The sequence below is a fragment of the Panthera pardus genome, unplaced genomic scaffold (genome assembly GCF_024362965.1).
Source record: "Panthera pardus isolate Hobbes unplaced genomic scaffold, ASM2436296v1 HiC_scaffold_1, whole genome shotgun sequence".
Classification (NCBI taxonomy): Eukaryota; Metazoa; Chordata; class Mammalia; order Carnivora; family Felidae; genus Panthera; species Panthera pardus.
The window spans coordinates 70,695,868-70,710,800 of record NW_026526654.1 but is presented as its reverse complement, the minus strand read 5'-3'; the positions used below and the strand labels follow the sequence as shown (position 1 = coordinate 70,710,800).

Genomic DNA, 14,933 nt, shown 5'->3' with positions numbered 1-14,933 from the left:
CAACAGCGGCAGCATTTGGGGATGATGTCAAAACATGGACCTCTAAATGCCTACGCAGTATGAGAGCACTGCCTCCGGAGTCAGGCTACTTGGCTGTGCTCTGTGACCATGGACTACTTACTTAACCTCTCTGTGCCTCTATCTAATGGGGACAAAAATAGTACCTAAGGCACAGTATTGTGGTGAGGCTTAAAAGAGTTCATATATGTAGAGCCTTTAGAAAAGAGCCTGGCACAAAGTTTATATGCAATAATTTTTTTTCTAAATGGAATAAATCATATAAATATCCCACTTCCTAGGAATTTAAGAAAAGAAACACAATTGATAAATATACATGTGAACTTGCGATTCACGTCATCATCACTTGCTAACAACAAAACCTAAATGCCGAGACCCTGCTCAGCACTCACCCTTATTTTTCACCTACTACTAATGCAAATGAAAACTGAACCATGGGGGGGCACTTGTAAAATCTTTCCACTATTTTGTATAGTAGGAGCCTGATTAATTCCGCAAGGTTCGCTTCCATGTTTCTGGGTTCCCCGTGTGCCCAATAACATGGTACGACAAGTGTGTTTTCCACATACAAGACAGAAGAGAATCTTCAGAATCCGTACTATACTGAACTTGAAAAACTCTGTCATCAGTAGACCTAGACTGGTGAGATTCTTAATCAGTATGAAAGTCCACAATATTCTTAGACCAGTGGCTTTCAAAGGAGTTTGTTTCTACTACACCTACAGTAAGCAATACACAGCAACCCAGTACTTCAACACATATATATGCTTCATAGAACCACACTTAATACTTGCCCTTACTCTGTGCTACATTTTAATACATCCTATCCTACCCTATCCCATCCCATCCCACCCCAATCCCATCCCATTCAAGAGAAATACTGGTTGTGACCCACAGAATCTATTTGAAAACCATTGCCCCAGACCTGAGATTAGTTCTGGGATGTTAGGATCACTAAGTTCCCTCCAGCATCCGGAGGCTGAAGGTGAAACACACTTCCCCTAGGCCTGAATCCCGTCTGCCTCAGCCCCCTGCCTCGCTGTGTGAGCAAAAGCAACCTCTGAGACAGGGACCGAAAGCAGTTAGTGTGTGTCACGCCTGGTATTATCTGGCTTGTAAGACTCAAATATCCATCACCAGATGGTGGGAACTTCTTTCATTCAGGGGTGAGGATCATGGGAAATGGGGATGCAGGTCAAAGGAAAACATGGAGCTAAACCCAGAGACACATGAGTTAGGGAGGATGAAGAGTATTTGGGTATCTCTATACAGTTTCTGTATTTTAGCTGGATAAACAACATGGCCCTTTAGATTCACACTTACCTCCTTCTGTAAATATTTTTTTAAAAGGAGCATTAAAACTTTTTCTGCCGTAAGGTACTGGAGGCGTACTCTACCTTTTTTTCCAGCCACTTTATCGTCTTCTCCTTGCTGTACTTGTAATATTTCTTTTTGTCTATTTCTGGATTAAAGAGAAAAACAAAACAAAACAGAAGTGTGGATTAAGCAAAAAAAAAAAAAAAATAGACTCATAAGGTTATATCGTATACAAGATATGTATGTAACATCCACAATCATTTAAGAATGTTTTGTAACAGTTTATATTCTTAAAAAAGTCAATCTCTAAGCCTGAGAACATACTTGAGAAGTTAAAAAATCATCCCAAGCCAGAACTTGGGTGACTCAGGTTTCATCCAACCGTTAAATGAATGGGAATTTAAGAAAATCATCAAATTATACTAATAGTTCTCATCCCAGAGAGAAATTTCTTTCTTGTCTTTTTATTGCACCTATAGGAGATGATAGATGTTAACTATATGTATTGTGGGGATCATTTCATAATATATGTACGTCAAGCCATTATGCTGTACATCTTAAACTTATAAGGTGATGTGTGTCAACTATTTCTCAGTAAAACTGGAAAAAAGGTTACCAACAAATCCGTAGAAAATCTGCAATTTTTAAAACTCAGCAAATGAACATGCCAAGCAACCTTCATTTGTCGACATAAGTTTAAGCTTACCTCAGTGTTTTCAATGAAAGACTTCTTTTCTTCCTTTTTTAAAAAATATTTTTTAATGTTTATTTATTTTTTTAATGTTCATTTATCTTTGAGAGACAGAGAGAGACAGAGACAGAGTGTCAGAGGGGTAGGAACAGAGACAGGGGTAGACACAGAATCTGAAGCAGGCTCCAGGCTCTGAGCTGTCAGCACAGAGCCCAACACAGGGCTTGAACTCACAAACCATGAGATGACAATCTGAGCCAAAGTCAGATGCTTAATCAACTGAGCCACCCAGGTGCCCCGAAAGACTTCTTTTCTAAAATAAAAATGGAAATCCCAAGAAAGAAAACAAAAACTAAAAGGAGATGCATATGAAGTGTGTTGCAAACATTCAGGAAAAAAAAAATCTCGTTAACTACTTAGTACTGTCCTGGTGGGATTAGTGAGAAGGAAGAAAAGATATGCCTATCTTTGAACACATCACCAGTCTAACCATAGCTATTCAGGGGAATTTAGATTTATGATAGGCTTGACTTGGCCCGTAATGGGGGATAAAAGGTTCCCCTCTTGTAAGTTATACTGTCCCCCCCTTACAATCCACCCAGCTTTGCATACTGTGACCTGAGCTGTTAGTTCCTTGGTAACATTTCATTCATGGAGTTTCTTGCTTTCTGTTCAGTCAGCAGAGGCGGGGCTTGCACTCCCAGCCTCCTGCCCAGTGCAGGAGTTATCTTGGGGACGCTTCAATATCCTAAAGCCAGATGCAGACTTGCGCCATGAATTGTTGCTAGCCATGCAGAATGACAATTTCTCTTTCTTCCATAATCATCGTGGGAAGTGGAAATGCTTAGGGAGGGATCGTTTCCTGCAGTCTGTTAAATTGCTTGCATTCCGTGGGACGGCTTAGGTGGGAGAGGGGCTGGCCTCAGCACCTGTAGTCTTCCTCCCCATTGCAGCCTTCGGTTGTTCACGTTGTGGGCAACAGGAGGCATGATGGAGCACGGGCTGGGCCTTTGCATCCATCCCCTCGGCGTGTGTCACTGGCATAATGAAAAGGAGACCGCCGCAAGTGGCACTGACAGGAGTCCGAGAATTCCAAGGTGCAAAGTCTGTCATGCTGGAGCCAGGACCACCGGGGCCAACAGTCTGCTGTGGAACCAGGCGAGGCTGGACTCAACTTCCCTGGAGACAGTGTCCTACCCATGTGCAAGAGTAAGGGGCATTCTGAGAGCATACAGCAATCACTTAATAAATGTATGCTGCTGCATGGGTTAAAACTTCTAAAGAAGCTCTGGTCACTGCCCAAGACAAATCTCCAGAGAAGCTCAGCGTGCAGGTCTCGCCTAAGAAATCCCACCTTGACTCGGCTGCTCACTTCTCTCTGGCTTCCACCTCCGCATTTCCTGCAAGAACATTCCACAATCTGCCACAGTTTCCTTCCTCTCTCCCACTCCCTGAGCCCCTTGTAGGCCCTTCATTAATACTCTACCAGAAGAAGCAGAGACCACAGGCTCTGAGCCATACTGCCTGGGTTCCGACCCACCCAGTGCACAGTGGCACCTATTATGTGACATGATCCACACAAAGCCAATAGCACAGCACCCGGCATGTAACAAATACTTAATACTACTTTAAAAAAAGATTAAATGACAGCTTGTTAATGATAACAGCATCAGAAACAAATATACAGTCAAGCCTTTGTAAGTTCTTTATATACATTTCTCATTGAATGTTCAGAATGGATCTCAGGTCAAAACCATTGTTTGTCCCTACCTTCCTAGACTGGGTTAGAGTGCAGTTAACTAGATTGTCCAAAGTCACTGAGCTAGTAAGCAGAGGCACCAGATTCCTACTCCAGATGACTTCAGAGCTGTGGATCTGATACTCGTTTTATTGAGATCAATTAGGTCTTCACCTTTCTCAGTATTTCTGACCTTGTTCTTTGTGGGAAAAACTCCTCCATGGTTCTAGGTTCTACAAAAATTTTCCTGTTGGTTCTTCTGTCTTTGATCACTTTTCCTCTGATTCTTTCCTGGCTCTGCTTCCCCCTGCTCCAAGGCTAACTATACCTTTCTCTGCAGGGGGGTCGGAGTTCATTTTGTTTCAGACTAAACAAACCCAATCAGGAAGTCCAAAGGCTTGAGCTGAGGCTCTGTATCTAAAGACAGACAGTTCAGCTTTCTCCCAAACCATCCTCCTGGTCAACCAGGCTTGAATCTCAAAGCCATTACTCCTGCCTTGCTTCCCACATTCTATCACTGGATTCCAGCATTACCTTGTGGGAGCTGTGGGGTAGGATAAACAAAACAAAACAAAACAAAACAAAACACAAAACACACTGTATCAGAAATGAGGAGGCTTAGCTTCTTGTGCTGGATCAGTAACTACTTTAGTTTTTTAAAAATCACCTTTATTTAGGAATGATGTGCATATGGTTGATACACCCGTTTTAAGTGTACAAGTTGAGGAGTTTGGCCAAATGCATACATATGGTCACGTAACTGTCACCCCAAAATGTTCTCTTGAGCCCTTCCGTAGTCAATTCTTTCACACCTACCCAGACTTCAGGTAACCACTGATCTGCCGTCATTAGAGCTGAGTTTTTGCTTGATTCTAGAATTTCATGGAAATGGAATCATACAGTAAGTATATTTTTGTGATCATCTTCTTTTGTTCCACATAATTTCTGTGAGATTCACCCACTGTGTTGCAGCTAGGAATAGTTCCTTCCTTTGTATTATGGAGTAGTATCCTGTGTATGGATAGCCTACATTTTGTTTACGCACTCACCTACCGAAGGGCATTCGATTTTTTCCAGTTTGGGGCTATTTTGAAAAAGTTGCTATAAAAACAAAAAAGCTGCTCTGAACATCCTTGCACAAGTCTTTTTACATGGAGATATGTTTTTGTAAGGCTTGGGTAAATCTCTAGGATTAGAATTACTGAGTCATAAGAAATTGTTAAGTAGTTATATTATTTTATGCTTCCATCAGCCAGGTAGGTGAGTTCCAGTTGTTCCTCAATTTATAGTTTTTCTTTTTATTTCACACCACTCTGGTGAATGCTAATGACATTTCCTTGTGGTTTTAGTTTACATTTCCCTGGTGACTAATGATATTGAACATCTTTTCATGTGCCTATGGGCTATTTATAAATCTTCTTTTGCCAAGTGTCTGTTCAAACTTTTTGCTGAATTTTTACTAGGCTGTATATGTATATTATTACTGTGTTAAGAGTTTATATATTTGAGATTCAAAATATATGTATATATTTTGAAATATATATATTTATATCTTTTATCAGATGTGCCATGTAAACATTTTCTTTCAACTATGACTTTTTTCTTTTTTCTTAATGGTATCTTTCAGAAAACAGGAGATATTAATTTTGATGAAATGTAATTTATGGTTACATTTACAATTTTTTTTTATGGTTAGTGGGTTTGTGTACTAAGAAATCCTCGCCTATCCCCAAGGTCACAAAGTTTCCTCTTAGAAGTTCAATAATTTTGATTTTTGCATTTAAGTTAGTGATCCATATTGAGTTAATTTTTCTGTATGACTGTGAGGTGAGGGTTAACATTGTTTTTTGTATGAATATCCAGTTTTTCCAGATCATTTGTTGAAAAGACTGTCTTTTCTCCCATTATCTTGACACCACTGAAAAAATTCAATTGACTATATAAGTGTGGGTCCACTTCTACATTCTCTATTCTGTTCCATTATCTACATATTTACTCTTAAACCAATACCACACTTTGGTTATTTTTTTTTTTAATTTTTATTTTTTAATTTTTTTTAACGTTTATTTATTTTTGAGACAGAGACAGAGCATGAACGGGGGAGGGTCAGAGAGAGAGGGAGACACAGAATCTGAAACAGGCTCCAGGCTCTGAGCATTCAGCACAGAGCCCGACGCGGGGCTCGAACTCACAGACCGCGAGATCATGACCTGAGCCGAAGTCGGACGCTTAAACCGACTGAGCCACCCAGGCGCCCCACACTCTTTGGTTATTATAACTTTAGAGTAAGTCTTGACATCAGATTGTGTAGGTTCTACAACTTTGTTCTTCTTTTTTCAAAATTGTTCTGGATATTGCAGGTTTTTGCAAATTCATATAAATTCTAGAATCAGCTCATCAATTTCTACTCCCCGTCAAAAAAAGCCTCATAGGCATTACATTAAATGTATAGATCAATTTGGAGAGAATGAACATCTTAACGATATTGAGTCTTCAAATTCATGAAGATGGTATATCTCTCTATTTAATTCTTTAATTTCTCAGCAATATTTTATAATATCTAGTGTACTGGTCTTACACATACTGTGCTATATTTATTTCTAAGACTGCATGATCTTTGATAATATTATGAATGGTATGTTTTTAGTCCATTGTATTATTTCTTCTTAAAGTATGGCAGAACTTGCCAATGAAGCTAGTTGGGCCTGGAGGAGTTTTTCTAGGAAGGTTTTAATTATAAATTTGTTTCTAATTAAACATTCCCAGGACAAGATGGTCACTAAAAAACATCCAGCTCGGATATCCCAGAATGCTACAAAAGGATCAAGTGCTAAACTACTGCTTAATTTTGAAATTATCAAATTTTGATAAGCAAGGGAGTTCAAAATATCCACGAAGGCTCACAATTATGAATTACCCACACTTATGAAAAATACCATAACATGTCTGCTCATGTCTTAAATTTAATATTTGCAAGAGTTGGTGAGTTAGATAATACGTGCACATGCGGGAAAGGTTTCTTTCCCTAATGTGTCTGGTGCCGATAAAACTGGTCTCAAACATCTGGAAAGATTGGGTTTACAAAATAAAGATGGAATAAAAGTGAGTCCACAATTAAATAACATGCTCAGCAATTGGGTAATCGGCTCACAATCTTGAATTTCCCTGATGCATTGTTGAACAAACTGCCTAGAGCACATTCTCACATCTACTTTCTCAATGTTTTCCATAACGGAGAAACTCATATGGTCTCTTTTTTTTTCCTGCCTCTTGGGGATAGAAACTTGGCAACTGTACTTGGGGTATTTTAATCAGGTAAGTTTTCCTGGCTCTTCCTGTTAATCACATCGGACAGCCCAGCGCAGCTCTGGCTTGCAATATGAAACAGTGTTACACTCAAGATGAAGTTCATAAGCCTTTATTAGGCCTTTCCTCTGTCATCCCTCCACTGAATGTGAGCTTCTTTGGCAAAAAATATACTGGGCCCCAGAGCTAGCAAACAGAGACACATCATTTCCTTCACTAACAAAGCAGGCGATGTTAACTAAGGTCACCACCATCATCATTTGGGATGCAAACGACCATGGCTGGGTTTACTCGGCAGGGACACAGGGACGGCAGGGATGACGCGAGCAGGGGGAGGTTCTCATAAACCTAGCAGGCTTAACCAGGTCTTTAATGCCATAGACTTTTGAGACAGCATCTGGAGTCTAATATCAAAACATCTGGCTGGGGAATGTGAGTGTTTCAGGTTTTGCTCTGTCTGCACAGTGCCTGGGGAAAGAAGGACATTAAAGATAATCAGCTCTCTTCTTTATCTTTGCTCCTTCTCATGGATATCACCTGACCACTCCCTAGCAGTCCTCTTTTGTTACTTATTTTGAAAATCCTAGCAGTAAAACACAGAACAGAACCAAATACTAACTTATAAATGGACAGTAAGCCAAATTCAAACAAGCAATCAGTAGCCAAGGCAATGACTAAAAAAGAGGGGAATGGGTACCTGAGAACGGAAGAAAGTTCATTGTTGGGATGAGAAACTTAGACGTCTTTTCCTTAAGTTATTGAAGTTCTCTGTCTTCTTTCCTATCTCTTTTTGCCTTTTAAGACGGGGTATACAAGATTTTTCGGATGTTTCTATTTTTATAGGAGACACCAACTGACAATTCTAATGGAGTGTTCTGGAAGTGTTTTGCAGTTGCAAGAAGGAAAGGAAAGAGTTGCTGTCAGACACGGGTTCAAGTCCCGATTCTACCACTTCTACCTCTGTGACTCTAGTCCAGTAACTTCAACTCTTTGAGCCTCTGTTCCTCATTTGTAAAAATGCAGGTTGTAATAATAGTGAAAGGAAATTACGGTAAGGATACCATAACATATGTAAAGCAGTAGGCACAGAAATGATACATAATAATTTCTCATTATAGGGTAGATAGATATTTTTTTATTGTTATCTGATTATCCCCATTCTACTTAAACCATTTGAATATAATTTAGCAATGGACCTTCAAAAACACATGGTATCAGTGTATATAGTACTTAAACATCAGCAAAGAATTTAAAATTTCTAATTTAGCAGCCTTAACAGTATGAACACTTATTGAGCACTTACTATATATCCAGTACTCTCTTGGCACTCAGTTACTTGTAGGACATGGCACATCTCTTTAAGGTAGATACCAGACACTATTAACTGCAATATTTAAATAATCACATTCTGGTCATTCCTGGTCATTCAGTAATCTCAATGCTATAAAGCTAAGAGCAAAAAGCTTTATTTTGTGATTTAGAACAACTTTGCAAAGTAGTAAATACAATGTATGAGGGATACTCTCAACCCTTCAAACTCTTCATCTTACAAACCAAAGATGATGAAAAATTTGAATGATTTCTTCAAAACTATATAGTAAATACACTTCTAATTTTTCTTGCAAGCCATCAGATCCTGAGATCAGATTACCAGACTGTTCTTAAAAAATTCTTTCCTCAAAAATATCTGAAGCAACTGTATCAAAATATTAACATTTGTTGATTATTGGGGTTGGGTACAAATAATATTTGCAGTTTTTTTTCTTGAGTTTTTCCTGTATCTTTGATTTTTTTAATTAAAATAATTATTTTACCTGCCCATGTACTTTCATTTTCAAAGCAGATATAGTATCAGCCTATACATAAACCAGGTTTCTAAACATTCCAGGCCTCAAATTTTTCTTTCTGTCTCAGTGATATTAAGGCAAAACATAAAGTAATTCAGATTACATTTCATATACTAAAAGATGTATGAAATTCTCTAAAAGCCTTGACAGTTTCTTCATAATCAAATTCTTCCCCTAAAGAACTGCATTCTGTAAATCTTAAAATAATGGAAGGCTTAAAAGCAACACCAAAAATTTTAAGAACAAATACAAAAAAAGGAAATAGTAGGATCTCTTATTTTTCACCCTCAAAAAGGCCTCTTCATCAAAATACACATAAGCAATCTCACATTACTTATTTCACCCCTAATCCAGAACACAAATACGTGAAATATTTTCTTTACATCAGTTCTGAATACAAGGACAGCATACTGAGTCAGACATCTTTTTCCAGGAAGATCCAAAGGGAAATGCATCGTATTTTGAAGTTTATTTAGAGCTGGTCAAACGAGAGAAGTGTAGGGCATGTACTTTCTATTGCAGTAGAACTTCCAATGATCAGGTGATGTCGAGGAGAGAAAGAGATGACAACAGGAGTTCAGATAATGATTCAGTAAATGGTCACAAGTTCAGCACACAAGAAGGAAGGAATGAGAGAGAGAAGATCTTGCTTTGAAATGTAGGCTGTAAGCTAACAAATGCCAGTGTGTTAACGTTGCTTCTGAATTTGGGTTTCTGGGTTTGGGTTTAAGGTAATTGTTCTTTATTCAGCTAGTGTAAGAATCTGGGATAATGAATTAATTGCATTTTCAATTTCCGGTAACTTGGCAAAATTAAAATGACTTGTAATTATTCGCCACTACTTAAGCTTTCAGAAATGGCTATTTGTCATCCACAAAACGATGGACATCTTCTCCGAGCTCAGCATCAGGGAATGTCTTTAACGGGCCTGTTTTAATAAAACCTTGGTGCCACACACCATATCCAGAATGGAACCCTGGGCCTGGCCAAATGTGAATTTAGCAGAACCTAAAATGTGAAATGCAGTCAGTAAGGTTCTCCCCTCTCCCACAGTAAGCTTACACTTCTTGGAACCACGGCTACTTTGGTCTCAGATCCGTCATAGTTGCCAAACCGACCGTGACCCCGAACAACCACAGCTCATCAGCCTGTTGTTTTGGTTCCCACGCTATATTCCCATGTTAACCCTGAAGCTACCTGGATGACTTTTTTGAGACACTGACACTAAGGTTGTAGTGTTTCTAACTTATCAACTTATCGACTCACTTCCCCCTCTCAGAATTCAAATGAAGAGTATCTGCTACTCATCTCTTCTTTACCCCCAGCCTGCTCCTCTCACCTGTGTCTCCAGGACGCCAACCTCACTGCGGGTCAGGGCACAACTCTACAGTCATCCTTGACTCCTCCTTCTCCTTGACTACCACCCAACACTAGATGAGGCCGGTTTTCCCTTTCGCGCTGCTTTCCACAGGTGCTAAGCTCAGGCCACCACCATTCCTGCCGAGACCGCTGCGGCAGCCTCCATGGACCTGGGCTTGGCTTCTCTAGCACGTTTTCCACGTTATAGCTCTGCCCTGCTCCAACTCTGCCGACACTCCACTACCACGAGGTAGAGTCAGACACATACAAGACCCTTCACCATGTGAGCCCTTGCCCTACATCCTACCCCATTCCTTCCTTACCAACCTAAATGCATCCCAGGCATCCTATACGCTGGCTACCCTGAACCCCTTGGAGCTTCCTAAACATGACACTTTCCCATAAATTGATGCCCCTGTCATGCTGCTACTCTTTGAGCTCCACTTAGAGCTCTAAGAGCACTTCAGGGATCCATTTAGAGGTCATTTCCCCCAGGAGAGCAACACAATACCCAACTTTCTGCACTCCCTACCTGCCAGGGTATGAATCTGTCCTGTGCATCCCCAGAAAACCGAGAGTTCACTCCTGTGACTCCTTGCTGTCATTGCCCTACTTGCATTTGTCCCCAGCAGACTCAAAGCTTAGTGAGGGAAAGGACGATGTCTTATTTATAACTAGCTTAGAGTCTAACCCTAGTGCTCAACATATGCTTCTTAGTTGGCCCTCAATAAACACGTCTTGATTCGGTGAAGGTATAGATTTTATGTAATTTTACAAGTGAGAAATCCAAGGCAGAAAGTAGGCAAGAAACTTAACTAAAGTCACAGACTAGTTAAAAGAAGAACTGAGACCAAAGCCCAAGCTTCACGATTCCTGGCCCTGTAGGAGATAGGCCACTGTATTCCACTGGTTGGAATTTCACAGGCTGAACAATCCAGTAGAATAGAGGACCAGTACTGACAAGGGGAAGCAAGTCTGAGTGTCGGCCTCTCCTATGACCAAACTAGAACAAGTATTACATTCGGTGGGACGGACGCCCAGCCTTTCCAGCAGCCAAAGCCTCATTTCAAAGGCCATGTACTATACCTTTCTCTTCTGTCACATGTTGAAGTAACTTCTCAAGTTCAGGAAGTTTCAGCAACAAGATGCAGTTTGGGAACATGTCATCCACCACGACTTGGTCCAGGGGCTGGAACTTGCCCTGAAAAAAGACTTTATTCGGTCAGAATGTAGGCACTCCAGTCAGCAAACTCACACATAAAAAAGAGGAAAAGATGCATTGTCTTGTAACTGAACCTTTAAACTAAGTTCAAAGCCACTGGTTCCACCTACGGAACCCCTACACTGGGACTGGTGCCAGAACTGACTCTCAGCTCCCCTCAGCAAGCTCTTGAAAGCACCGGGGTTCCAAGCAGCATACAAGCCACATCAAAGGCATAGCCACTGGATAAAAGAGGGGAACAAAATTCTGAAAAAAATGCGAGAAGCCACGGAAGCTTGCGAAGATGGCAGATATTACCTGGGGCCATTCCGACCCATTCAACATGAAGAAGAACCAGCCGAGTGAACAGAGCAGGAGTCCTGACCACCACTCGGGAATAAGCCCAGATTGTGTCCGGAGCAAACTGCTTCGCTCCCTATCCTTACTCCAGGTTGAAGAAAGAAATCCCACAGCAAGAAGAAAATTATCAAAATGAACCCACTCCTGCCAGAGCTGTCTGAAGTACTTCCAAATGCAGACCGTAATAAAAGAAAAGATAGCCGGATGGATGAGTACAGTGAAGGTGCATGCATATCAAATCAGGCTCATCTATATACATGTATAAGGCCTGGTAGCCAATGGGCCAGAAGGCAGAACATAGGAATTCAGAACATTCTTCTTCTCAGTCAGGTTTATTTTTACTGAACTGTACAGGGGCATGGAGGGGTGAAGTCTGTCTAAATGATTAGTTCCCTGACTTAACGATACCAGACTTTATAAAAAATGCATTCTTTTGCCCATGTCCCACTTTTAGCTCGCTATGCTTTTCTGTTTTAGTGACAACTCCATTTGAAGACAGAAAAACTGATCGTTTTTCTTTCTGCAAATGCAGCTTTCTTTGGTTTTGAGATGAAATCTCATTCATTCAGCAGCACATGTGAAAGCTTGTCATACTTTCTCTTAGGTCAACAAGTGGCAAGAAGTGCCTCAATTTAAATGCTTTTTCCTTCAGATAGTAAGAATAATCCAGGGATTTTCCAAGTCTTACTTTCCCTTACTTAATTTTACTTTCATTCTGTGCCTTCTGAACCAGCCACAGCACACTCAGGACTTCCAAATGGCCAGGGTGAGGGTCAATTCTGCACCCCCCGCCCGTGGTCTTAAGGGGACATAGGGAAATATCACCACTACATAGGAGGGAGACACTTTAAATGTGCATCATTATAGGTACTAAGGCTGGTTAGTGGCTTTCTCTTAGACTTCTACCTTAATCTATATCCCATGATCAACCAATACCTTAAATATTTAGCAATTTAAAAAAATATTCTAATTATATACAATGGACTGCCACACAGTTATGATATAATAATTTCATAATTAACTAATGTTTTATTCTCATTTTCTTTACCATACATGCCCCAAGGGAAATGTAATAGCAACTTGCTTTGAATATAAAGTTAACAACAGTTGCGACAGCTAGAAAAAAGAATTTTCCTGACGTTAAATCTCAGGATTAAAAAAGACTAGGTCTGGGGTGCCTGGGTGGCTCAGTCGGGTAAGCGTCTGACTCTTGATTTTGGCTCAAGTCTTGATCTCATAGTCTATGTGCTGACAGCACAGAGCCTACTTAGAATTATCTTTCTGCCCCCACTCCCCAAAAGAAAGAAATAAACTTAAAAAAAAAAAAAGACTAGGTCAACATTTTAATTTTATTTCTTTTAAGTTTATTTATTTATTTTGAAAGAAAGAGAGAGAGTACAAGCAGGGGAGGTGCAGAGAGAGGGAGACAGAGAATCCCAAACAGCTCTGTACTGTCAGCACGGAGCCCCATGCAGGGCTTGAACTCATGAACTGCAATATCACGACCTGAGCTGAAATCAAGAGCTGGACGCTCAACCAACTGAGCCACCCAGGCGCCATGGTCAACATTTTAAAAGTGCATACCGATATTTTTTAACTAAACAGGAAAAGACCATGTCTAAAATGCAGGGAAGGAAATACCTAAATGTCTCATGAGTTATTTTATAGGGCATTTCAAGTATTTCAGAAGAGGAAGTAAGATGGCTTACAATGAAAGCCAACCACCACTTTGAGCAGGATTTCTGCTTCATTCTGTGCCATTCTGAACCAGCCACAGCACACTCAGGACTCACAGATGGCCAAGGTGAGAGTTAATTCACCCCAGTCATGGTCTTAGGGAAACATCACTACAACATGGTGGGGAGGCACTTTAAATGTGCATCATTACAGGTACTGGTTCACAGCCTTCTCTCTGTTAATGTATCTTAGAAAGCAAATGGGAGCCAATGGAAGTTTTCAGCTTCCTCCCTGAATACTACTAGGGCCTTCGTGGTGGTGACCAGAACCATTTCTGTTTGTTAGAGATATAAGACTTACTTGCCTCACTGCTTACATGCCTTAAATAGACTGGCTCCATGATAATGAGCACCATGAATAAAGTAAGGAATACAACTTCACTAATCCACACTAAAGGACAGAGGATGTAGGAAAGGAGGAGAACAAAAGAAGTTAAGCTGCATCAGGAGAAAGCAGGACTTGAAAAGTTTGAAATCAGTTTTATTACTTTCAGTTTTTACGGCAAATTAAACTGACACACCTACGATATGGAAGTTTTGGAAATTTGGTCTAAGGACTAAATAAGATGAGCTATAAACATTTAAACTGTAAGTAAACACCAGGGTACGAAAATCCAGATTCTTCTAAGCAGTTTAAATAACAACTTACTCCTTAAAGTTGTTAATTCACAGATTTTCAAACTGTGGTTGATAGATCCCTGGGAGTCTCCAGCATCCTTTCAGGGGGTCCGCAAACTCAAAACAATCTTCACAATAATGCTAAGAAGATGCTATCTGCATTTTCACTGTGTTGACACTTGCACTGAAGATTCAAGTGCAAAGGTGGGTAAAACTGCAGGCTCCTTAGCACCAGTCACGGCCATGCCAACAAACTGTCCTAGGAGTCCCTGTTCTCCTCATGGCCATGCAGGGCAGTTAAAAAATTTTTTTTAAAAAGTCAGTTTCACTTTAAGGATATCCTTGATCAAGGAGTAAAAGCAACTACTTTTAGTTAAACCTTGAACCTGAGTACAAATCTTTTAAATACTCTGTGTGTTAGGGGCACCTGGGTGGCTCAGCTGGTTGAGTGTCCCACTCTTGATCTGGGCTCAGGTCATGATCTCGCTGTCCGCGAGTTCAAGCCCCATGGCGGGCTTTGCACTGACAGTGCAGAGCCTGCTGGGGATTCCCTCTCCCTCTCCCTCTCTTTCTCTCTCTGCCCCCACTCAGAATAAATAAATAAACTTAAATACTCTGTGTGTTAAGACAGATGCTAAAGTCCTTCTGCCACTACCCAGGCACAGTGATCACCTCAAGGAAAAGTGCTTGCGTCACTGAGTCACGAGCAAAAATAATCATTTTTTGTAGGATACCATTTTTA

The 14,933-nt window shown here is 40.4% G+C and overlaps 1 protein-coding gene and 1 long non-coding RNA gene across 4 annotated transcripts in view; both read right to left on the bottom strand.

Moving 5' to 3' along the window:
• RNASEH2B (ribonuclease H2 subunit B) overlaps positions 1-14,933 on the bottom strand; it is a 59,367-nt gene that overhangs the window by 12,007 nt on the left and 32,427 nt on the right. For all 3 annotated transcript variants that reach the window (XM_019447624.2, XM_019447622.2, XM_019447623.2), the window contains exons 5-6: positions 11,363-11,477; positions 1,416-1,480 (exon numbers count right to left, since the gene is read on the bottom strand). In XM_019447624.2, coding sequence (XP_019303169.1) covers positions 1,416-1,480; positions 11,363-11,477 — 180 coding nt within the window. The remainder of the gene's footprint in view (positions 1-1,415; positions 1,481-11,362; positions 11,478-14,933) is intronic.
• On the bottom strand, positions 7,423-10,953 carry LOC128776151 (uncharacterized). The gene is made up of 2 exons (XR_008421153.1): positions 8,374-10,953; positions 7,423-7,538 (listed from the first exon to the last, which is right to left on the bottom strand). It is a non-coding gene; the product is annotated as an uncharacterized LOC128776151 (long non-coding RNA).